The sequence below is a fragment of the Corvus cornix genome, chromosome Z (assembly GCF_000738735.6).
Source record: "Corvus cornix cornix isolate S_Up_H32 chromosome Z, ASM73873v5, whole genome shotgun sequence".
Lineage (NCBI taxonomy): Eukaryota > Metazoa > Chordata > Aves > Passeriformes > Corvidae > Corvus > Corvus cornix.
Genome location: NC_046357.1, coordinates 71546464 through 71571483, shown reverse-complemented (window position 1 = coordinate 71571483; position 25020 = coordinate 71546464). Strand labels below are relative to the sequence as shown.

At 35.6% G+C, this 25020-nt stretch overlaps 1 protein-coding gene across 2 annotated transcripts in view; it reads right to left on the bottom strand.

Annotated features, from left to right (window-relative positions):
• CHD1 (chromodomain helicase DNA binding protein 1) overlaps positions 1–25020 on the bottom strand; it is a 55661-nt gene that overhangs the window by 15102 nt on the left and 15539 nt on the right. For both annotated transcript variants that reach the window (XM_039566510.1, XM_039566511.1), the window contains exons 3-24: positions 20609–20813; positions 19583–19687; positions 18218–18285; positions 16868–17017; positions 16292–16566; positions 13639–13864; positions 12691–12791; positions 12260–12438; positions 11074–11201; positions 10289–10505; positions 9602–9691; positions 8593–8783; positions 7311–7499; positions 6835–6997; positions 6270–6422; positions 5706–5777; positions 3937–4086; positions 3202–3350; positions 2874–2970; positions 2672–2767; positions 1558–1734; positions 1227–1387 (exon numbers count right to left, since the gene is read on the bottom strand). In XM_039566510.1, coding sequence (XP_039422444.1) covers positions 1227–1387; positions 1558–1734; positions 2672–2767; positions 2874–2970; positions 3202–3350; positions 3937–4086; positions 5706–5777; positions 6270–6422; positions 6835–6997; positions 7311–7499; positions 8593–8783; positions 9602–9691; positions 10289–10505; positions 11074–11201; positions 12260–12438; positions 12691–12791; positions 13639–13864; positions 16292–16566; positions 16868–17017; positions 18218–18285; positions 19583–19687; positions 20609–20813 — 3342 coding nt within the window. The remainder of the gene's footprint in view (positions 1–1226; positions 1388–1557; positions 1735–2671; positions 2768–2873; positions 2971–3201; positions 3351–3936; positions 4087–5705; positions 5778–6269; positions 6423–6834; positions 6998–7310; positions 7500–8592; positions 8784–9601; positions 9692–10288; positions 10506–11073; positions 11202–12259; positions 12439–12690; positions 12792–13638; positions 13865–16291; positions 16567–16867; positions 17018–18217; positions 18286–19582; positions 19688–20608; positions 20814–25020) is intronic.

The window sequence follows — 25020 nt, the reverse complement described above, 5'->3', positions numbered from 1 at the left end:
ACGGGTGAAAAAAAACGTAGAGAGTAGAGCAGCTTCATATGTTCAGATAAACAAAATCAGTTTTATGGGTTTAAGAACTGATATAAATAAAACAATAGAAGATACAATTGATTTCAGAAATTACTTTATTAATTTCACAAGACTGAGGATTCAGCAGCTGTATGTATCTAATAATGAAAACTGAATATGGATTTACAGTAAATCAAGATTTCAGACATTATGTTATGTGTAGTTACACAGTTATTAAAAAGAGCAATCTCCAACAGATAGTTGGAAGGTTTCAGAAAATGACACGAAAGATACTCTCTGTTGAAATATCTAAGTGATGGAAAGAAACTGGAGATACTTGGAAAAGAAAGGACATTAAATAAAAATAAATTAAATATAAATAAATAAAAGAAGACTTCTTTAACAACGAAGTTACTTGTGCAAGCACAAGAATAGCCCTGAAAAAATTACCAATTTGTCCCGCTGTTAGATGAGACAGAAAGCCAAAAAAGATCTTTGAAGTTTTTCTTCTAAAAAAATACTCTGAGAACTTTACAGCGTTTTAGAGAAACATGCATACTTGAATTTCAGAAGCAAGTAGCATTTCACAAATCCAAAAATGTTAACCAAAAGGAATTCCTCCTCCTCCTACCAAAACAGTATTTCAGCAAATATTTAGCATATACAGAAGGGACCAATAATAGTACAAGTTTCAAACAGGATTTTATATTTTCTTAGTTTTAAAAAAGCAGGATATAACAATTCAATTACAGTGCCAAGAAGTGTAAAAAGAAAACAAAATCCAATCAAATGTTTTCATTTGTCACCAAATAGATTAACACCAGCACCACAGGTTTTAAGATAAATTGGTAGAAAGCAGATTATTTGCTCATTTCTTTTTAAAGAAAAGTTCACCCCTTGTAAAATCACTGTCAGTGACCACCCAGTGAAAATACTGCCTTCACAGGCTGCAGGAATTAAAAAACTTAAATCAATCATGAGTATTTTTCAAACCTAATTTTATACCTCATTAAAATGGTTCAAATTCTTGCTATGGCAGTTCACTATGTCAGCACCACAAGGTAAAAACATTAAATGCTTAGAGTAAAAAGATTTCAAAGAACTTCAGTAAAAACAGATTATCAGCTGTACTTTCAAGACTAGTAATAATATTATTAATAATAATAATAATGGTAATTTCTTGGCCCTTTAAATATGCATGTCCTCCCATATCTTACCGCCTAATCTCTGCATCACTAAATCCTTTAATATTTTCTCGAGGAATAGTTCGTGGTCTTCCACGTTTTTTTGGCCTTTTTCTCTCTGAGATGGAGTCACTGTCAGATCCAGAGTACCTTCTGCTTCTACTGCGCCTCCCTTCGCTGCCATTGAAGCTGATCTGGAATTCCAGAGTAAGCAAGCTGTATCAGTAACAAATACAAGCAAGTTTTATCTGCCCTGTCAAAAAAATGTGTTCAGAAAAGGAAGTAAAAAAACCCCAAACCCCAAAAAGCAACAAACTACACAAAAGCAACACAGATCTACAATTCAGTCAGAACCAAGAGACACCTGTTTTGCACAGTTTCTCATCCTTGGAAGCATGTATATTTCTTCAAGCTCTTTTTGTCTTTCCTCCTCTTCTATTCTTCGCCTCTGGACCTCCGGAATGATTTCTTCCCAATTTCTTGAATTTCTTTCTGGTTCCAACTCAATAACATCTTCATCCATATTGGAGAAGTTGGCCACCTTGTATACCAAAATGTACATATTTTCATCAAATCAATACACGACACAATTTGAAAAAGACGGATCAACTACTATTTTAGGAAAATGAAGTTACAGATGCCATATTTTATGCATATAATGTAATTACATATTTATCTATTTTTATATATATGCTATTGTATTATAAGCTATATATAAAATTTATAAATACAAAATGTTTCATGAAACAGTCTCTAAAGAAAGTATTTTTACTCATTTAGGAAAGATAGACTCCTTCAGCATGGGTTAAGATGAAATAAAAGGAGAATCATGTCCCTCACACATGTATGATGGTTATTTAACTTCCTTCAAAATAGGGCTAACAACATTTGAATGCCTGATTTAATGTGAAACTATAATAATATAAAACTAACCAAACATTAATACCATGCAGATATCAAAATATGTTGTGAATAAGCGATTAGCAGGAGAGCTGTGTAATAATTTCCTTAACTAAACAAATATATCATGCTCTGCCTTTTTTGTTTTTGTACATATATATTTAACTGACAACACTTTAAAACACCTGGCATTCCAAGTTGACTTTAGGGCTAAAAGCAACTTGCAGAAATGATCAACTAAGAAACACAAAGAATATAATGTACTGTATTTAATGATACTACAGCTGCTTAATACAAAGGCAGTCCATAAACCACAAAATTAGAATTCTAATCATTAACACATTCATAAATACATCTCATTTTATTATCAAAATACAGAAAGTATTTTTAATTTTTTATACTGATGGTGGGTATCATGTATAGGTGAAGAACATTTTACTAGAAAGTGGTACAGAGTTGACTTACTGAGGCATCTATTTCCAAAGAATGAAGAGATAGAGATAAATACATAGAAGAGAAATAGTACTGTTTACAAAGGAAAGTATAAATATGGCAGGAAGGCGGGAAAAGAGCCATACCTTGAACTGTGAAAGTAACTCATCTCCTACAGTTAATGGACCTGGCTCATTTTCCCGCGTTTCAGCCCTCTTCAAAATTTCATCTATATCCATTTCCTGAGGATTTAAAAAAGTAAAAATTCTTTACAATTAAATAATTCGTACATATTTTTGGCTGTTTTATCTGTCTAGTCCAGAAGGACTACTACTAATTGCTACTTACTTGAGGCTCCTGCTCTTCCCCTTCAGGTTCTTTAAAAAGTTCCTCAGCACCAAACTTTAAAATTGCTGACAACTCCTCCTTATTAAAAGGTGTTGAGCTGAAATAAATTATATTTCAGAAAAACATTTTAACTTACTAACTTGGAAAAGTTCTTCATAATCATAGTCAATTTAGCTATCTTTTTACTGTTAAACTCTTCATATATTTGACATACATATTTAATATGAAAATAAAAATCTACAAAGACTTTGCATCTTATTTTTCGCCTTTTATTTACAAGTGAAATATTCTTAACGGTAAGTTGGTATAGAAAAAAACACAAATGTACCTTGAAGGAGTAGAGCCTGTATGTAACACAGTTTTCCCTGTAGTGTCCATTCTCTGGATTACTAAATGATCTAACACCATCTTTTTCTTGGCTCGTTCAAGAATATCTTCTTCTACTGATCCTTTTGTGACTAGTCGATAAATATTAACCTATGTGTATTTAAAAAATAAAAGATTTTAGAAGCAGAAATCTCAGTCCTCATTACATAACTTCTGACTTATTAATGTGTTTCAAATGTGAAATACTAGTTTAATCATATTACCACAGTCTTTACAGAAACGTTTTTAAAAACCCAAATAAAGTCTTAGACCTTTCTTTATAAACTTCAGTAACATTGCACAAGCATTGCCACAGGAAATAATGTCATATTTCTAATTGTTACTGTATGTCTTCTGTAAGAAGGAAACAATCCTGTAGAGACCTAGAATATTTAAGCATGGAGGATATGCCTGATGTAGCAGTTGTTTTGTAGAATGACATCAGACCAATGAATGTGAGACTGACAAGTCCACAACTCTTCTCCCTCTCCCACCCAAATACCACAGCTGCCATATTATTTCTTCCTGTACGGAAACTTAGGAAAAAAGAAATGAGCATTAGTAACATTTCTGGACATATGCAGAAAGTATTCGTTATTCACAAAAATACATGAGAACTGAATGGTGCAGACAGAGAGTGGACAGCTGATGTACAGAACTGTCCTTCAGGGCTGGAGCTTAAACTGAGTGTGTTTACCTGCTTCTTCTGCCCAATTCTATGTGCTCTAGCCTGTGCTTGCAGATCGTTCTGTGGATTCCAGTCAGAATCAAATATAACCACAGTATCAGCAGATGCCAAGTTGATACCTAATCCTCCAGCTCTGGTAGACAGTAAAAAGCAGAAGTCCTGAAATCATAAAGTAAGAAATAGTTTTATATACAGTATTTGTAATATTCCTAAAGGAACCAATATACTTTATGCATTATGTAGTACAGACTACAAAATCATATTACTACCAAATCCACAATTGCTCTATGTTTAAAGCTTCTTTAAGTATAAAGCAAATGCTGACTACCAATTTCTTTCATAAAGTTGCTGACTTCTCAACAGTTTAAAGGACGCAGTATCTTAGATGAGGATCACTGAGCAAGACATCCCAAAAAAAACCAGATTGGTCAAAAAAAAAGTACCAAAATCTTACTGTCAAGGCCTTCAATGTTACAAAAACCCTCTTCCACCCTCCCTGCCCCAAGCCCTGCAAGACTAAACAGTCATGTCAGAGCAGGGAAAGTACTTGAGCCTATATGGTGAAAAAAACCTGTAGACAATATAAAATTATTGAATCAGAGATAACTATGAAATACTGTAGAAGGAAACTGAGACATGCAAAAAAACAACATATGAAATCTAAGCTAAAGTAAAACAGGTTAAAAAAACCCAAACAAACCAAATTTTCAGTAGTTACAGGAAACAGCAAACATTAGAATATGGAAAGAGTCCTGAGAATTGTGTGAAAGATTTCCAGGTAGCCCTTAGCTCAGTAATACAAAACTCTACAAAATCCCCTCCAAAATGTTACGAAATTTTAGGAAATAAAAGCTACAACTGAGAGCATTATTTTTCTTGCAGCACAAATGAAGAGTTTGCCTCAATTTTAGAAATGCACGGTTTAAATTCCTCTTCATCTCAAAAAATGTACAGTGTAACTGCTAAGATTTCAGAAAATGTCAACAATGTCCATGAAAGAAATCTGAAAGAGTTAGCTTTTGTATTCAACATGGAGTTCAGTCCTTCTCCCTCCACAAAGCAGAAACAAGCTCAGCAGCAACTAATAAATGCTATCTTCAAATACCAATTAAAAAACCAAACAAACTAAACCCCAAAACCAATGACCAACCAACCTCCCCTCCCCCAAATCTGCCAGTGGAGGACAAAGGATTTAAAGTGATCAAAGGTATGCAATGACCTGCATAATAGGAGTGCTAAATAAGGTACAAATATTCCAGTTCAGAATCTGAAGAATTGTAACAGATGGCTACATACTTACAGGTTGTTCACAAAGAATTGCTATAAATCAGTACTTTACTATTTCTTTCATGGCATGTAAACAGGTGGCAACAAATGAAGATAACAGAAATTGTATTTGAAACAAGTAAGACATGATCATTTGTGCAAGGATAGATGAAGTTAGTTCTGCCCATTGCCAAAGGACTTTTGGATGCTAACTGCTTAAATTCAGCACTCCTGTAAACATTATTAAATTCTACAGAGGAAGAAAGCTGGGGTTAAAATTCTGCAGCATTTATAGAGCAATCAGCTACCATTTTCCTAACTTATATGTTTTCTACTTAAACCTCTTCTAAAAAAAAAAGGTTATATAAACCTTATACTCTAGGCAGTAGCAATGAGTTTCCAACCTTACTGATATATTCCTCACTTTTTTCAGCCCTTCTTTTTTGTGCAATGTCGTCTTGTACTTCTTGGGAAAAAATTAAAACAGACTCCTCAGGAAAAAAATACTGTACCTCTGATCCTTCTGCATTAAAATGATCCAGTGCTTGTTTCCTCAATTCCCCTTTTATTGATCCATCAAGTCTCTAAAGAGATTGAGAACTACAGTTAAAAAATAATTTTTATACTATATTCAAAATCAGAGCAACTTCAATTGTCAGCTGCTGAAACTGTTATGTGAAGGGAAAAAAAAGTAAGTAAATAAACAGCTCACATAATTTTTAGTTCATCTGTTTTACTTCCAAATAACACTCATCATAGAGCCAGTCCCCTTCTAGAAAAAGAATGCATTTTCTTCCACTTTTTTTTAATTGAAGGGGTAACGGTCACATAATCACGAACAAAGCTGAAAGGGACTGCTGAGGGTCAACTTGTCTAAATCCCCTACTCAGACAGGGACAACTAAAGCATGCTGCCCAAGGTCATGCCAAGGTAGCTTTTGGACCTCCACAAGAGACAAAATTCCATAACCTCTGGACAACCTGTTCCAGTGCTCTGACACCCTCACAGTAAAGAAAAGATTTTCTTAATATTCAAGATCAAAGCTTCTTAGCTGCTATTACCAGCAAGTTTCTTACCTGAAATGGGAATTGACGATATTTCAGATATTCTGCCAGGATGTCCAGCATCCTTACCATCTGTGAGAAAATCAGGACTCTGTTGCCACGTTCTCGCAGACGAATCAGTAGCTTGTCAAGAAGGATTAGTTTCCCACTGCTACGTATTAAATGCTGCAAAAACCAAGAAATGTATATTGCAAAGTAAATTAATCTCAACACCAATACACACTGGGGTATGTTGGACATTCATCTGAAGTTTGTTTTTCTTTCTGTTACTGTGGGCAGAAAAATAAAAGCCGAATTCTGACATTTCTGAAGAATCTTACAGTTTAAAACATCCATACAATAATATGTAATTAAAACTGGGCATATTTATTTAGTCAATTCTCTGTCAATTACTCAGTTCCAATTAAGAATCAAAAAATACTTGACTGTAAAAACCCACGATGCACATTTTGTGGAAAACCTCATTTTCCTTAATACACTTCAATAAGAACTAATGAACTGCCAAAGCACTATAAAATTCCGTGAAAACTACAGATGTTTAACTTCTCTTTTTTTTTTTAATAAAAAGTGACATTACCTGTAAGGCCTCCTGTTTATTATAGAATTCATTATCATCTGGTGGTTTAATGAGGTAGCAATGGTTGCAACACTTCTTGAGTTCCATCATGATATTCAAAAAGCCTGAAGTACTGCCTTTTGAACCTTTGCTAAGGGCTTTATAATTCCTGGTTAAAATCCACCTATGAAATAAAATGTACAATATTAGTAACTTCTAACCATATGTGGAAGCAAGACAGATGCAAGCTCCCAAAATGAACAAGCTAAAAAGTAAACGTATCTCCCAAAAGTATATATAAATACACCAAACAAAAGAAACTACATGAACAGACATTAGACCACTGTAATTCCTGAGCCCTTACTTCATAGAATTTTATTGCTGAGAAACCCTATAGAAGCCTCAACTTCTATACAGTACAGAAACCACTGTAATTCAGTAAATTGTATGTAGACATATCACTAAAACAGCAGAATACACAAAGAGTTGGTACATACTTGTAGTATTGCTTCTGCAATGCGCTCATTTCCATCCTCAGAATTTGCTCCACTTTAGCAGGTAAAGACTTTTCTACATCTTTTTTAACTCTTCTCAGCAGAAATGGTTCAAGTTCTTTGTGAAGACTTGCATAACCATACTCTCTCCCTTTGCCATGCTCCTCCTCAAAATCTTCCCATGAGGAAAACCTTCAACATAATAAAATATGAGCGCAAAATAGTGACATACTGTGAGTGACCTGACGAAGCAAAATTCAGGAAGAAAGGTAACACAGACACAGAACATGTATAAATATACCACAAAACCACATAAACATTCAGATTTCTTCCCCACTGCCTTCTGTTTAATCCAATTTCTGAACTTTCATCCCCCAAGAAATCCCAGATATTGTGCCTGTAAACAAAAGAATGGAATTTTCCAAAAATGTCTACAGAATGAAAACTTTCAATTCCACCATGGAAATGCAATGATTTCTTTTTCTGCAAGGACACTTGTCTAGATGGTTGCAGAAAATTCCATTATTATATTCTGTCAAGACAGCATAAAAAGCCAGCTCCAGGTCTAGAGGGTGTGCAAGAGAACAAGAATCTATTTAAAATATGTCCTGCAGCTTGTATGGTCTAGTTGACATGTAGCAATCGTCTGGACTAACAGAGTTGGAGAACAGACTTTATGATCAAACAAAAGAATAATGGCTGCCCAACCTCAGTGGCTTTGCTTGTAATGTTCTGAGGAAGTCAGTATAATCCATAGCTCAAACTAAATAGAGCTACGGTGCTTAGCACTTACAAGATGTATGACAGGAACACATGCTTTCACACATGAGCTCTAGTTTACCTTAGGTTTAAACAAGTCAGTACAAAATCAAGTCAACACATATTTTACCATATGCAAAACATACAGGAAAACCGGCTATCTAATTGAATTACAGGATATTTGGCATCTTGACACAAATTTGTTTTTATTAGTAGTACTAACACAAGAAAGATTCCATTCTTCTTCCCCCAGAGCAAATCTATATGGCTTTCCTCTTAAACTAAGATGAAGCCTTTTTTCCAGGTTCTGACCTATACATCAATCCATCATTTTTATGCACTGCTAAAATGGGAAAAGGTGACAACTTCTACCAGCATTACTTACCTAACGCAGCATGAAAAGATATAGGCATTTACTTTATATAGGATATTTAAGCTATCTTTCAGTACAATTCCCTACTTCTACTGATTCTCACATCACTACACTACTTTGCTATAACAAACTTGACAAAAAACTCTTTCTTACTTTTCTGGCATGATGAAGTGCAATAAAGACCAAAGCTCTTTGAGGGAGTTTTGCAGAGGGGTTCCAGTAATAAGAAGACGATGGTTAGACTTGAAGTCTATTAGAGTTTTGTACAGAAGAGAGTCATCATTTTTTAAACGATGAGCTTCATCAACTCCTATGAATGCCCAATTCAGGCTACCAAGGAATGACTTAAAAGAAATGGAGAAGGGGGGAAACATTATTCAAATAAACACATTACATAATTTCCCACATTATACAATCAAGCTATAAACCCAATAATTTCTTGGTGTACTTTAATAAAATAACAGCTATATGTTTTTAGTACTAATTAAGGCTTTTACATTTGCCAGGTTCAATGAAAAGCTGTGTAGTCATCCCAAGAAAGCATAAATTAAATTTATTATTTAAAAAGATGCCCAGAAGTCTGACCCACATGAAGTAAACAAAGTCAAAATGTTCTGCTTCTTGAATATCTGTATCAATTTCCACATGCTGTTAGGATTAACAATAACTCTGTGTGCTATCACTACAGAGACTGTATTAATACATGTAAACATACTACTGTATGCACAGTATCACAGAAAAACTATAGGGATTTCCTAGTTTTGTATCATATCTGGGGCTAAGGATCGGGTTCTGTTTAAGTTCCGTGATGGTGGTCTGCAAAGAAGTAGAGCATGAAGTTGGGAGAAGATCATTACAGTAATGAGAATTTCAAGCAAACTAAGAAGAAAAAAACTAAGAACAAAATTGTTACCCACCTCACAAAATGGGAAAAGGCTGAAAGCTTCACCACATATACATAAAATCCAGAAGTGCTTAAAGTAAGAAAAGCCCCCACAAGAAACAAAAACCAAAACACCAAACTATACACTGTTGTACTTTCAAAAGCAAAAACTATCAGACTTGCCATAAATTTAATGGGCCATAAACCAAATACATGCAAGTCTAAAGAGAATTCTATATTGGGGAAATTATTTTTGTCTCCCCACAGAAATGCAATTACCTTATCTTTTAACAAAATTTCATATGTTGTTAAGAGTATGTTAAATTTCAATCGTTTTGTCTGTGGATGCATCCATTCGTGAGTTCTTATCTACAAAAAGAAACAAACTGTGAGCTGCAGAAAAAAGGTCTTTCTGACTGGAATCAATTCAAGTACTGCAATAATGTAGATATTTAATAGCATAAAGTAATATGATTAACAAAACAGAGGGACAACACACACATATGTAACATTTTATACACATATATATATGCACACATACCTTTACACACTATATATATATATACACATACACAACATACAAGAACTTTTTACTTTAATGGGTAAGATTACTAACATTAAGAAAACAAACCGACAACCTTTCAGGAAATAAACTAAGATCATGACTGGCTTTCTTACATACTTATTTTCACTATATCCACCTAAGTAATCGCATGGCAGAAGATAATTGATTTTCAAATGCAAGACAACATTTTTAATTCTCTTCACTATTAAGCAGAAAGGCAATCTCTCACACACATTCACGTGACATCAAAATCTAAGCTTTCAATTCACATTTTAAGGACATAGGTCTTCAACAAATATTTGCTCAGTCCCAACCAAAATATTTGAGATACGCAGATGATAAGAATATGAAGTGAGTCTTGTTTATGTACAAGACTTCCAACGACAAGGAGAAATACTCACCATATTTCTGCTAGTTATGTCTCCTAAGTAAACTACAGCATTCATCTGAGGAGCCCAGGTTTGAATCTCCCTTTGCCAAGATGTCAATGTAGAAAGTGGCACAACCAACAAGAAAGGCCCATATAACTGATGCTCGTGAAACAGATAGTTCAGAAAAGAAATAGTTTGTATTGTTTTACCCAGACCCATTTCATCTGCAAGAATACAGCTATTGCCCCTAAAAAAAAAAAAGAAACAAAACTATTTAGGGGAGGTGTGGAGATGGGGAAAGTAGTTTGGATAAGAAGAAATTATTATCTTTTGACCACAAAACCCACTCATAAAAGTTTTCAAGATTTTGCTACTACATATTTTGAATAAATTTATTTACACGGTTTTTCCATAAAAAAGACTTCCCACCCATACTATCCCCTTAAATTAACAAAAAGGTTGCAAGTAGACCTCCTGAGTCTAATTTAAAAAGTTTAATACTAATGTTGACATTCCAGAAATGTTTGGGTTTTCTGGTTTTACTGTTATAGGTTTGTTGGCTGTTTTAAAAATACAACTTATTCCACTGAAACTAAAAGCAAAGTAATGACACAGCTGTTTTTTGTTGAGAATGGCCATGTAATGATAATTTTGGTACTACTTACAGCAAAACCAGTCCCTTCAGACCTCTACTTTGAGTTTACAGTATGAAAGTCTCCAAAAATAAAAAACCAAACCACCAAACAGAAAAAAGCATTTCAGTACTTTACAAATGCTTGCAATTTACAAACAAACAAATTTGAGACTATACTTACTTGCACCATGAGTGAGCAAGCCAGTTCAACCCATTTAACTGATAATCTCTTAATTCTAGAGTTTCGTGTCCTCCAATGTAAGGTGGTTGCTTCTTTAGTGCAACAAACCGTGGCCTTTGTTTTAGAACCTGTGAAAAGGAAACTGATCATCAGTCAATGATCGAAGTGTAACTGACTGAAGTTGGCAAAAAATCTTCCTGTAGAAAAAGTAAAAGGAGGTATTTACTAGGTCATCAACTCTAGTTTTTATCCATCGATGTAATCTAGGCCATACAAAAACACCAAGTAATTTGCAAGTAGAAACCAGTTTGATTTCTAATCTAAATGTCCCAACATGAGTGATATTAACTCACTCAAAGTTTTCTTTTAATATAAACTACATTAGTAAACAAACCCATTTCTGAATGCCAGTAAAAATGCAGGGGACTGGCATCTACAAAAACCTACTGTCAGTAGTGCTATTGTCCATACATCCTACTATGTATCATTATTGCTGTTCTGAAAAAGCTTCCAAAAAATACATAGCATGTATTTGATATCTGGATTTAAAAAAAAAAAAAAGAAAAAAAAAAAAAAAAAAAAAAAATCACATTTTTACTATTGCAACTGATGTGGTGGCATGAACTTGGCCATCAGCCAAGCTGCCACCCAACTGCTTACTCACTTCCCACCCCAGAGGGACGAGAGAAATGAAAAGGCAAGAGTGAGAAAAAAATTGTGGGTCAAAATAACGAGTCTACTGCGTGAAGGAAAAACACCCACCCAATCAAAACAAAAAAACACATAGGAAAAAAACCTCACAAGTGACAGAATGTGAGTCACACATTAATTCACCAGTAGACTGATGACCAGCAAATCTCCATGCAACAAGCAGCCCCTGCTCAGCCCATGCAATTTATTGTTGAGTAAAACATTAAATGGCACCAAGCACCTCTTTGGCCAGTTGGGGTCAGCTGTTAACTGGTGTGTTCCCTCCCATCCCCATGGTGGGGATGACACAACAGGACACAGAGAAAGCCTTGACATTGTGCAAGTGCTGTTCAGCAACAGCCAGTATGTGTTACCAAAACCATTTAGGTCACAAATCTAAACCACAGACTGTAGAGGCTATTATAAAGAAAATTAACCCTATCCCAGTCAGATCCAGTACAACTGATTATAAATCCACTGCAAATTACATACTCACCTTGCAGTCTTTAAATGGAGTGGTCTTGGATTGATTTCTGCTGAAGTACTCATCAATGCGTGCCTGAAACTTTTTGGCAATGAGAGCTCCATCTTCCCAGCTACATTCAGAGTAAGGCAGACCCTGCCACTTACAATAGTAGTCCGGATAACCAGCAGCTGATTTCTGATTTGAATGAGCTGTAAAAATGCACCAGAGGTCTGATCAGCATTTTACTTCTGTACCGTATGAAAACATTCATTTGAGGTAATAATACAACAGAAGCTAGAACCATACAGCCAGTCTGACAGCTCTTCTCTTTACCTGAAGATTTGTTTTGGATTAAAAAGTTTGTGATACCAACATTTTACATTTCTTACCTACAAATACAAGAGCATTGAGAACATACAGAATTCCTGACATAGATTTCTGTCCCCAAGTTTGTAACATACCTATTATTCTTTCCACTATCTGATATTGTTTATGTAGATCATCTGTAAGCTCCTGCTGGCAGTTGTAATATTCCACATCTTCTGGAGAAGCGTTTTTCAGCCTGGAGTGGGAATTAATTTACAACACTTATTACACCATATAGTTCTAAAACTAAGAAAATTCAGCAACTCTATAGCTCTGAATGTAATCATCCCAGGAATCTTGCCTGGAAAGCTTTTTTGAAGGAACAACTTAAAAAATCTCACTACAAAGTGGTTGGCCTAAGTGCCTCACCATTAATGACTGAGAATACTTATTGCAGAAAGTAAGTATTCTGCATTAGTGGCTTGACTAGTACAACTGGTAGCTGTCGTAGCTGTGTCTCTGGATAAGCAGTACACTTTACAGTTTATTTTCATGAAATAGTATTCAGGGTGGTCCACTCTGTAACAGTCCGTCTTATGATTAGTTGCTAAAAATCCCACCAGCATTCATTGATTATATTAAACATACTAATAAAACTGGATACCAAAAAGGCGACTTTAAAATACATGTATTTCTTCATGTTTTTATTCCCAGGCTTTGACCTCAGGTTTCAGCCAAGAAAACTGAATTCTTCAAAATAACCTGAAATGGCTAATGCACCAAGAAAACACTGATCCTTGTAACAATTCCTGAAGAACTCCAATCGAAGTATAACAGAAAAATTACTAAAAGGTACAATCTATTATTCATTTTTAAACACTACCCATCTTGTTAAAACTCCATTTATAACACACATGCACACATCAGATTCAGAGGATTATGTTACAAAAACATGTTAAAGGGACTTTGGCTTTCAAAGTTTTTGTCTTCCCATTGCACAGACACTCAAAGTTATGTCCTCAAAACCAGGTAACAAGTCTCAGAAACACAACAGAACACCTAGAGTGTTTCAAAATAAGTATCATAAAAATAAAAAAATTCACCATCGTTTCGTTTCCTGATCCTTTTTCTTATAATTGTCCAGTTTCTTCATTCCTTTAACATTTTGTTGCTTCAGTGTTTCCTCAGTTTCCCAAGTGTTATGGATGTGTGACCAACCTTTCCATTTAATAAGATATTGTATTTCTCCCGGCTCCTTTGATTTTTCAAACCCAACATTTGGGTCACCATCTGCCTCAACTGCATAGATTGTGGTTGCAGCACCCGTGGCTGAGAAAGAAACCACACCATATGACTTGAGTAAGTGTGCATTGTCAGAAGTTAACCAGTTAGAAATGTAGTAGAAAAAGTAATTGGTGGTAATTTTAGATGAGTATATACTTGACTAGTGTCTACTGCACTCAAGTCATTACTATCATTTGAAAAATTATGATGTAGATATGTTAACACATGCACAAGTTGTCAAGAGAATAAACAAAGCAACCAAAACTTCTACATCTAACCTGCAATATCTTATCCTTCCTCATAAGAACTTTATTATTTTTATATTATTACTAGTATTCCTGGTTTTTAAAGAAGTCACTAGGGAATGCTCCACTGCTTGTCATCTTCTGTTACACTATTCTTATCTCTGAGCATATAAAATTATGCCATCTGATGTTATGTCTGATCAGCCTCAAGACATGAAAAAACCTACTAACAGAGATACTATAAACCTCCTTCTTCCTAAACAAGTTTGTTACTTTTCCTGCCTCTGCTATCTTATCAGGTAAAAATTATTAAATACAGATTAAGTACAGACTGTATTGTAGCTGCAGCACACTAGCAGCAGGAAATAGGCTCACTTTGGTGAGAACAGGTTACAGAACCACAGAATATTCAGAGCTGGGAGGGACCCACAAGCATCACGGAGTCCAACTCTTAAGCCCCTATGGGGATCAAACCAATAACTCTGGCATTATTAGCACCCAGCTCTAACCAAGTGAGCTAATCTCAGTGGCGTTGATAAGAAAATGAGCCCACCAAGCTGCTGGAGCGGACAAAGTCACAGAGAGGCAACATCAAAAAGCATCACAAGCAGCAACATCATCTGGGCAGGAAGAATGAAAGAAGCTTAGTTCTAAGGCTTTCAGCACAGCAGTAACACCACACATTGGAGCAGGATATGGGATAGCATGGGATAGCATGGGACAGGGAATTTGAGAGAAAGAAGAGTACAAGTTCTGAGAGGGGTCCATAACTTCAGACGCTAGGTGTAACTAGTAGAGAAAGGCAGCCCTGAAGTGCAAAGGGCTCAGAGTTTGAGTGGGGTTTTTTCATGTGTTTGTTTTTATAATTAAGAGTCAAAGTATGGGAGAACTGGTTACTTGGGACAAGGAGAAGGCTGAGGTACTCAACCGTTTTGCCTCAGTCTTCACAATCAAGTGACCCAGCCACACCAGAGGAGGCAAACCAGGGAGGGAATGAGAGAAGGAAGAATCATCCACTCTAGGAAAAGATCAGGTTTGAGACCAATTAAGGCAACTGAAGGTGCACAAATCCAGGGAACCAGATCAGATACATCCACAGGACCTGAGGGAACTGGCAGAGGAAATAGCTAAGCATTAAGTAACTACCATAATTTTTGAGGTCATGGTGGTCCAGGGAAGTTCGCACTAACTGGAAAAGGAGAAACATAAACCTCATTTTTGAAAAGGCTGGGGCCCCTACCATAAAAAGGATGTGGGCTTGCTGGAGCACATCCAGAGGAGGCCATCAAGATGGTAAGAGGGCTGGAACACCTATGCTATGAAAACAGGCTGAGAGTTGGGGCTGTTATGCCAGGAGAAAAGAAGACTCTGGGGAGATCTTATAGCACCTTCTAGTACCTAAAGAAGGCTGTAAGAAGGCTGGAGAGGGACTTCAGACAAGGGCATTTAATAGTAGGACAAGGGGTATTCGCTTTAAAATGAAGCAGAGTAGGTTTAGATTAGGTATTAGGAAGAATTCTTTGCTATGACAGGTGTGAGGCACCATAACTGGCTGCCCAGTTACATACAGAGAAGCTGTTGATACGCCATGCCTGGAAGTGTTCAAGGCCATATTGAATGGGTCTTCAACCAAACTGATGTAGTGGAGTGTGTACCTGCCAGTGGCAGGCAAGTTGGAATTAGGTGATCTTTAAGGTCCCTTCCAACCAAAACCATTCTATGAGTCTATGATCTTAACTTGCAGACTCAAATACAAAGCAGAACTGCTAAATACCATCGCAATTTTAGGTGCATTTTTTGTAGCCATTCCACACATTGTTCTGTATTTGTACTGAAGTAACTGAAATCATGGTTTCAGTGGTTCAGCCTTGCCAACACCATCTTTCACTGTTCAGACCACTAGTCTAGTCTACTTTCTCTGCTTCACTGTATATAATTTATACTGATCAAGTATCACTGAACTGTCCAAACAGTGTCATAACAATATGGTGCGCATTTATGCAATACAGAGTTATCTTTCACCTGATATTTATTTTCTACTTAGGTATGCAATTTTTCTGTATTTTACTCTGCAATACTTAGATGGGAATAGGAATGAATGAGAGGTGAAACAGTATGACTTCTTTGTAACTTTAAAACTAGTGCTCTTCAACCTATAGCTGGGAATATGCATTGAAGTTGCACCACGAACTTAAAAAGAATCTTAAAAAACACTTTAAAAAAATACCTCCTTTACGGCCAACTCGACTATCCATAAATTTTTCTATAGTTTCAAATTCATCTTCTTCAGGTTGTGGAACATCTTCTCCACAAACTTCTAGCAAATCATCAGAATCTGTCTTGGTTTCTTCAGCTTCTTTGTAACTAATATTGACTGTTGCCTGGCGACGAGATCCCCTCTTATCATAATCATCATCATCCTCCTCCTCCTCATCATCCTCTGATGAATCAAGTTGCCTCTTTTTTGGTCCTGCACTCTTTTTCCCACTTTTTGGCTTAATTCTTGAAGGCAATAAGATATGGGACAACAATGATGTTTCAACAAGGACAACAATAAAAATCTTCTGCATTGCTTTCTGAATACATGTATTTAATGAATGTTCAATTGCTCTGCTTTCTTTTAAAGCAGACAGGAAAACGTATTCACTAGAAAGCATTAATATATTATCACGTATGTTTAAAAATAAAAGTACTTTTTTTTTCTCAAAAAGTACTATTGTTTTCAGTCACATGTACAGTAGTAGTAAATACTCAATTGCTTTTTAGAGATAGTACCAGAGCATTCAAATGCCCAGCTTCTTACCTGCTTGAAGGCTTCCGGCTTTTGGCCTTGTTTTTTGGCTCATAGTCAGATTCACTCTCTTCACAGCTGCTTTTCTCCCGTTCTTCCTCTGATTCAGAATCAGAACCAGTTCCCGATACTGACCCTGATCCCGACATTTGCCAGTCCTCACTGTACATATTGAAAGACAAACCAGTAATTTCATGTTGTTGCATTTTTAAGAACAGTTATTCATCCATGGGGGATCTGCTGTAATTTCAAGACTCTTCACAGAAATAAAATCTTGTAACAGTTATTTCAGTCGATGAGACAGAAAACTGTCATCAGTGAATACTAGGTAAGTAAAAAAATGCCCAATTGCATCAAAGGGATTTGGACTATGTTTTCCGTTCTCAAGAGGTAGATTTATAATCTAAAACAAAACCAAAAATCTAGATTTCTATATAAATTTCTGCTTGAAGAAATGAGTTAACGTGACATTAAGAAAACAAAGCACTTAGCAAGTCTACCCAGAAAGACACATATTCATCAGAACTTAGGCATGTTCAAATCATGAAGCCCTATCATGTTGTATTCTGGAGAGCCCTGTATTGTCTAATGCCTACAGTCTCTGTGGCCCATGTGAAGAATCAGCAACTTTACATGAGAATTGAAAAATACTAGAGGCAGATTTAAGAAACACAGAAAAACATGAATTTCAGCAACTGGTGAGTGGCACTGGCTCCCAAAAGCTCCCACTAAACTCACATCAGCCAGGCAAGGTACTATGAGTACTTGTGACTGAGTAGCAGGATCTCCTTGTTTCTGCTTAACTGGTATTTTTTACTTCATGACAGGAAAGACTATGTACAGTACCTTGATTCAAACTCTGACTTTATACAGGAAAATTCAATCTTAATAGCTTAATTAATATCAATATCAAAACTATACTAACTTTTAAGCATGCCCAAGGAAAGGAAAAAAGAAAACAAAAACAACCCCACAAAAATCCAAATGAAAAGCCATGTGCATTAACTAAGGGATTTCAACTTGAATTTGCTGTGAGACAACCTACTTAAGTCGTTTTCCCATCTCCACAAGAATTTTTAGGGAGGGCTTCCAGCTCAAAAGTAAACTGCAACAAAGTATTTTAGAAATAAAAGCAGTGATGAATGTTTTCAAACAACATTGCAGACTTGTTTGCTGAGAAACTAGTATGATAGAGATGTTCATTTGGGAGTTTATTTTAAAAATTACAAAACTGGAAATCAAAGATCAAGACAAATTAAAAAGATAACTTAAGCATTTCAAGAGTGAGGAAATCAAGCATAAGTTATGAGCATCTGTCTCTATGATAAAAAATGTGTACTATTACTTAGGAAAATATCTTACTCTTTATGCTTTTTCTTCTTGGTTTCACTGGATGAGTCATCTGCTGAATCTTCACTACTTGAGGAGTCCTGCAGGTGAAGGAAATAAACCAAACCCAATTCATTACTACAAAAAGAATTAAGTACTTCTAGCAAGTAGATTTTGAAAAGATACATCAGCTTCTACTTTCAAATTGGAGGCATATTATTCTTGTTTCACCTTCTTCATGCCTCGCAGTTTAGCTGTTAGAAGACTGCTATTGTTTTTCTCTTTATCCATCTATGAATACATTGTGCCAATACCACCCTGGAGAACACCACATAAAATCCCCATCTAAAAAAATTATTATTGTGCCTACATAAAAAGTCATGGTGTAAGCTGCTCCACATTAACCGAGATGATGGCTCTGTAAAAATCCTAATGAAATCTCCTACCCTCAAGAGCTTTTTCACCTTCTATATTTGTTCACATCAAAATAACAGTTTAAGAAAATTCTGAGAATAGCATGTTCCCTCTTTATTTATAATAGCAGAAAAAACAAGAACCCTCTTAATGTTAAGATTTTCTTAAGGCCAATCTCATTGTCTTAAACTTAGATTTAGAATAACTTTTATCCTAAGAAGTATCTTTCTGGAAGAGAGTGCTTAACAGCTGTAAATTACTATTTTAATGATAGGTGATTAAGTTTTCTGTTTAGAAGATGAGCTGCTGAATCATACAAAAACAGAAATCCAACCAAATGAGTGTGACTACATGGCAAAGTCTTTGTAATACAAGACAAAAAGACTGCTTTACATATGAATTCCATTCCAGAGTTACGACTAGTGTTCTTAGAAGATGTTCCTACTGCAAAAAGTCAGCATTTCTGTAGCCTATGATTTCGGTTTTGAAATAGCTGGAATACAAGCCTCATTCTTAAAATACAATTCTTTTGTAGTAACTATTTTAAGACTTGTAAAAATTAGTTTTCTACTTCATATGGAATTTCTGAAAACCATAGCAGACACCTTATACAAAAACATACTGAAAAAAAAATTTTAGCATTTTTATCTCTCTTTACAAAACTCAAGAAGTCAAAAATACAATGTACATCAGTACCGTGTGGCCTGAAAATTTTGTCCAGACAACACAGAATAGCTACCTAAAACCAGCACAGAATCAAGACTGCTATAATTTTGGGACAACTCACTTGAAAACAAATAACCAGAGATAGCTTTATGTTTGCTTACAAAAATGTCAGTTATTTGAATGTTAATTTTATAGACTAACCTCAGACTTCTGTGCACACTAAGAAAATACAAATTTGCTCTATGTAATTTTATTTTAACGGGTAAAAGAATGAGACAGGCATGTGTACATTTTAAAAATCTAAGTTACATTAATCACCTCTTCTGAAACACTGTCTGATGAGGCTGCCTTTTGTTGTTGTTGCTGCTTCTTGAGCACTGCTGATCTTTGCACAGCAAGTATACTTGGACTAGACTTCCAAAACTAAACAGGAATAGAGATGCAAGAGCCAGTTAAACATACTGAAAGTCTCCAGTTTACCATATATTTACTTTTCCTAAGTAGCATCTTAATTTTATCAATTAAAAATTTCACTACAAAATACTGCATTAAGTAACAATATCAGTCAGCTTTTCAAAATAGTAAGATTTCTACAAAACAGAATGTTATATGCTAATCACCAGGATAACTACTGCAACATATCTAACCCTGTTGTGTAGGTAATTGTTAAGGCAAAACTTTATAAAGTACATTTTAAAATTCACACAGATAAATTCTTTCAGATTGCTTGACTGCTATGATTTTGTTTCATACAGTAATACCTCAGTACATGAGAAAAAAATCTAATAGAGACTCCTTAACAGTCTTCAGTTCTTGGTGTAACTGATCTATAACTATCTTCATAAATATGATATACCACTCCATAAACATGGGAGAGTGCCGGTAGTTCTGGCCCACTGAACTGAAGAGATTTCTCAACATCACTTTTCCCTGCACTTAGCTGACTTATTGATAAAGAAACTGTATGTAAGCTTGAAATTTTTATACAATTATTTATTAATACAATGAAACCAAGCATTAGAGAAACAATGTAAAAACAGAATTCAGAAATAACATTTATGTGTGTCTTTGTCTTCTACAAGTTCCAGTAAATTAATGCATGCTTCTGTATGATGAAATTTAGGTAGGCTTTTAACTCAAAACACTTACAAATCTCACTTGCCCAAAGTTTAAGGGAACAAAACACATGCTTTCACTAACCCAATCAAATTAAAATCTAATTAAGAACACTTCATTGCCTCCTTTTATTTTTTAAATGAACACTTCTCTTGAAAATTTCAAAAGATTTTTCTAGTATTTCCCTGCCACCCCCCACCAAAGGGTTCATTTATGTGTCTTGTTTACCTCAGATCCATCAACTTTTGGTGGTTTAGACTGAATTTGTTTCTTCTCTCTAGATGTGTCAGACTCTGATTCTGACTGAGTGCCTGACTCTGAACCAGAGTCAGAGTCACTGCTGCCTGACTGGCTGCTGCTTCCATCACTACTGCTTCCGGAGCTTGAACCAGATCCAGAAACTGATGCTGACCCAGAATCATCATCTGATCGGCTGCAATGACAAGTTAGTAGGATATTACACAACTGCCAAGGTAACAGGATTAAAAGAAAAAAAAGTCACCTTAACTTTACCGATAACTCAACTGTTAAAGTGAGACCAGACAAATAGGTAGTACACAAATGGAGCCAGTTGACTAAATAAGTTGAGTTGAATAAAGCTAAAAATAAACAGGGAATAAGAATTCAAAGTGTAATTAGATAGTCTATGTGAAGCCAAAATAAAGATAAAGCAACCATTCCAATTAATACGGCAGAGTCACGCAGGGGAAATAAAAGTGGTGGAAATGCTTTGTACCCACACAAAACTGTTGAGTTTCACCCCCTCAAAATTCCTGCTTAGCTCCATCAAATGCCATATTAACTAATGGTTTAGTCTACCTCACAAAGACCTATCCAATATTGTTTTCAATCTTCATACATCAGTGGTACTCCCTAAAAAACAAAACAAAAAGCTACATAGACTGTGCTTTTCTGTTAAAAGAGCAGCACAAAATTTTCCCACGCAGACAACTCTGAATTTGTCAGAGGTGGTATGACTTGTGCCAAAGCACTTTCCTTGGCATACACTTGAGCCGTGAAATTATTTCATCTGTATATTCATTTTACACCAGATTTAACATAATTAGAACACACATTAATTAAAGATAAATACTTATTTTATGACCATTCAAAAACTTTACAGCATTTGTTTCTCTAAAACAACTTCACGAAGCAGATGAGTTTGAAACTTTAGTAAAATTCTTCATTAGATTAATACTATATTTCAAAGGTATCATGAGAAAGAAACACCACATAGCAAAATAATTTCAAATTATGTACACATTGACTGAAACATTTAAAAACCAGAGTAAACATGAAGCCAGAATTGCAAATGTTAAAGCCAAAATTCTATCAAAGCCCAGCTGATCCCTGCCAGCACAATTCATCTGGCTGACAGTTAGCTGGAGGTGAGGTGGGGGAGAGGGAATATTGATCATCTGCCCCAGAATATACTTAACTGACAATATTGTAAAACTGCAAAACAAAGCAAAATCACTCCTCTGCTTTTGCTGCCACCAACAAAACTGTGCCAGTGAAGAAGAAATGAAGCTATTCATAAACAGATCCCTGCAGAGGGTACCTCCATCAGCCATCTGCAACCAGCAATCGTGAAGTAAAGAGGGGCAAAGCGACCACAGTGAAGCTTCCTTGCTCTGAAGAGCAAGATGTGGAGAAACATGTTGCTGCTGTGTCCCCTGTACTTGCTGAGAGGAAAGCTGGGAAACTACAAGGCTGCTCTGAAATTTCCAATTTCTTTCTTTCATCAAAGTCTTACTGCAGGCATGATACTATAACACTAACCTCACTTGCCCATAAAGCAGGTTACAGAATATGACACTACAATGTATGACCAGCAGAAATTAACGGCACTCCATGATTGTCTTCTGAAGAGATTTTCATTGTAATACAGTTTTTGTACACAAACATTGCCTTACCTTAAATATTGGGTAGATCATACCTTTACAAAACAACCACATTTCTCAGCAAAGCAAAGTGCCATAAGTACATGTCAGGGGGACTACAGACAGCAGCACTAACTATAAAGAAGATATACAGAAGAAAACTCAGCATGGAGAGACATAAGTAAATACCAGCCAAAGTTCCAGTCATAAAAAGTTACCAAAAAAATGTAAATCCTACAGAACCTTGAAGGAGGGGAAAGGAATCCAGTACCTTCATGCAGGACAAGGCTTGCTCAAAGAGGACAATAATGACATGGATTATCAAATCAAAAATTTATGCAAAACACTAAGCCATATGGATGGCAATTAATTAATTAGCTTTCCATACAGCAGTAAAATAGTTCACACTATTTTAGACACTAATACACTAATACAGTGCTAACCATAGGTTCAATTGCATACAGAGACAGAGGCAACCAGAACAAAGTGCCTGTTTTCTAAGGTAGCATGGGGTAACTAACACTGGAATAAGACATCTTGGTCAACTTGCCAACGTAATGAGAAACATCTAAACAAGCTACAGAAGAGAATGGTGGAGAGATAACAGAAAAGATGAAAAAAAATTTAGTTTACTTAGATAATTAAGCAAGAATTACACTGATTAGACAGAATCATAGAATTACCAAAGTTGGAAGAGACCTTCAAGACCATCCAGTCTAACCATGAACTCAGCACTATCACTGTAACCCCTAAACCACAGCACCCAGCGCCAGATCCAAATGCCTCTTCGACATCTCCAGGGATAAACAATTGATGGGAAATTTTATGTTGTTTGATGTTCTTCACAAGAATTGAGTGTAAGTTCAAAACCAAAGGGACTGAAATAGGGAAAATATAAGTCTAGTGGATAATGCTATTTGCTGTAGAGTCGGATGCAAGAAAACCAGCCAGTGCCAAATCTAATTATTTACTAAGAGATCAGCTAACTATCATCTAAGGTCTCTGTTAAACAATACCAACATGTCAATATGTGGATATTGATGTGGATCATACAGTATTCAAAAAAACCATACAGGCTCCTTATCTTGACAGCTAGCTCTCATCAAAGCTCTGACTCTCGTAATGAATTCTCAATAGGCTTGTGAGAAGGACCAGCGAAGTAAGAGCTATTCCATAACCCTTGTTTCTCAAAATAAATTGGCCTGATTTGGATGGAGAAGAGCAGCCTAATACAACTCAACTGCATCACAACTCACAGCAACACCTGACAAAGAGTAAAACTCTTAATTCAACCACATTACAAATAAATGCAAGACCACAAAACAAACCTACACACAGAAGTAAAAGGGATGGGGAGAGAAATTAATGAAATTACAAGAAGAAAAAACAAAGAATAAAGTCAACCACAACTGATTTAGAGCAGCCCTAATGACACCATCTATGAAGGACAATGTAGGATCCCCACCAGACTAACATATGGTATACAGAACAGAAAAAAACAGTTACATGAAATTCAAAGACTATAGCATCAATAATATCTTACTAAGCTTTCTTATCCCAGAGTGTTGAATCAGAACAAGGAAAGGGGAAAAGACTAACTGAGTAGCAGCAACCAATGTTACAACCAGGGAAACAGCAAGGACTTGCTGAAACATTTATCAAACCTTACTAATCTGTGTTAGTATACATATATGCATAAAAAGTTTGAAATTAACACATAGGAAGCACTACAGGAGTTCAAACACACAAGGCTAGTCTATGTTGGGAAGAGCTTACTTCAACTATAATGATCCAAATTAATGCAGTTGTGTGAAACTTGTGTGAACTACAAGTTCTGCCTGTGCACCACATACTCCCAGACGTCTTCATGGAACTACAGTGCATATTAAAAAGATTAGGTAAGACTAACAAATAGGTCTTCATTTCTACTGAACAGCAAAAATCTTCACCGTTTACTTGCTACAGGACAGCCTCTGAGGGTTACCAAAGCAATGCTTCTTTCATCATGTACTTTCATACACTGTTTCGACCTGAAACAAACTCTACAAAGACAACACCGTGAGTCAGAAACCTAAAGCTCTTGTTTGCAAAGGAGGTAGAAAGTGGAGTTATAAATAAGCTCTGCATAAACATATGCAATAAAGACAAACTGCAGATCTTTAAGACAGTATAGACAAGCAGCACTGCATAGGATATAACACCTACAAATCCCCAATAGCTGTTAACAGTCCATACATCAAAGGACTTTCTTTCCTCTAGAGAAATTTGAAGGATTTGAACCAACAGTAATAGTGATGGAGCACATAAGGCAAAAAACACACCCTCCAGTAAGAATTACAGGTTTAGGGCTCAGTTTTCAGTGTATTAAGTATTTTCAATACTGGAGAGAAAATATTTCTTTTTATCATTTAAGTCAAAGATCCAAAATAGAACATGTTTATGCCAAGATCAAAATATGATACACTTCTGGATGCATACTGTCCCCTTGCTTTTCCTGCACTTAAAAAAAAAGTATTTGTCTAGCACTTCCAATGATAATATTTTGTTTAACACAAAAGTTTAAAGAAAACATTCTTGTATCAACACAACAACAACAAAAAACCCTCTATTGTATAACAGGACTAGCTATCTATTCAAACAGAAATTGAATAGAATTTTTCAGCCTAAGAATTAGTTCTTAATTACCTCTAAAGCTCTGTGTCTACAAGGCAGACAGAAAGAATAGACTTGATTATCAACTGGGTTTTTTTTTGTTTC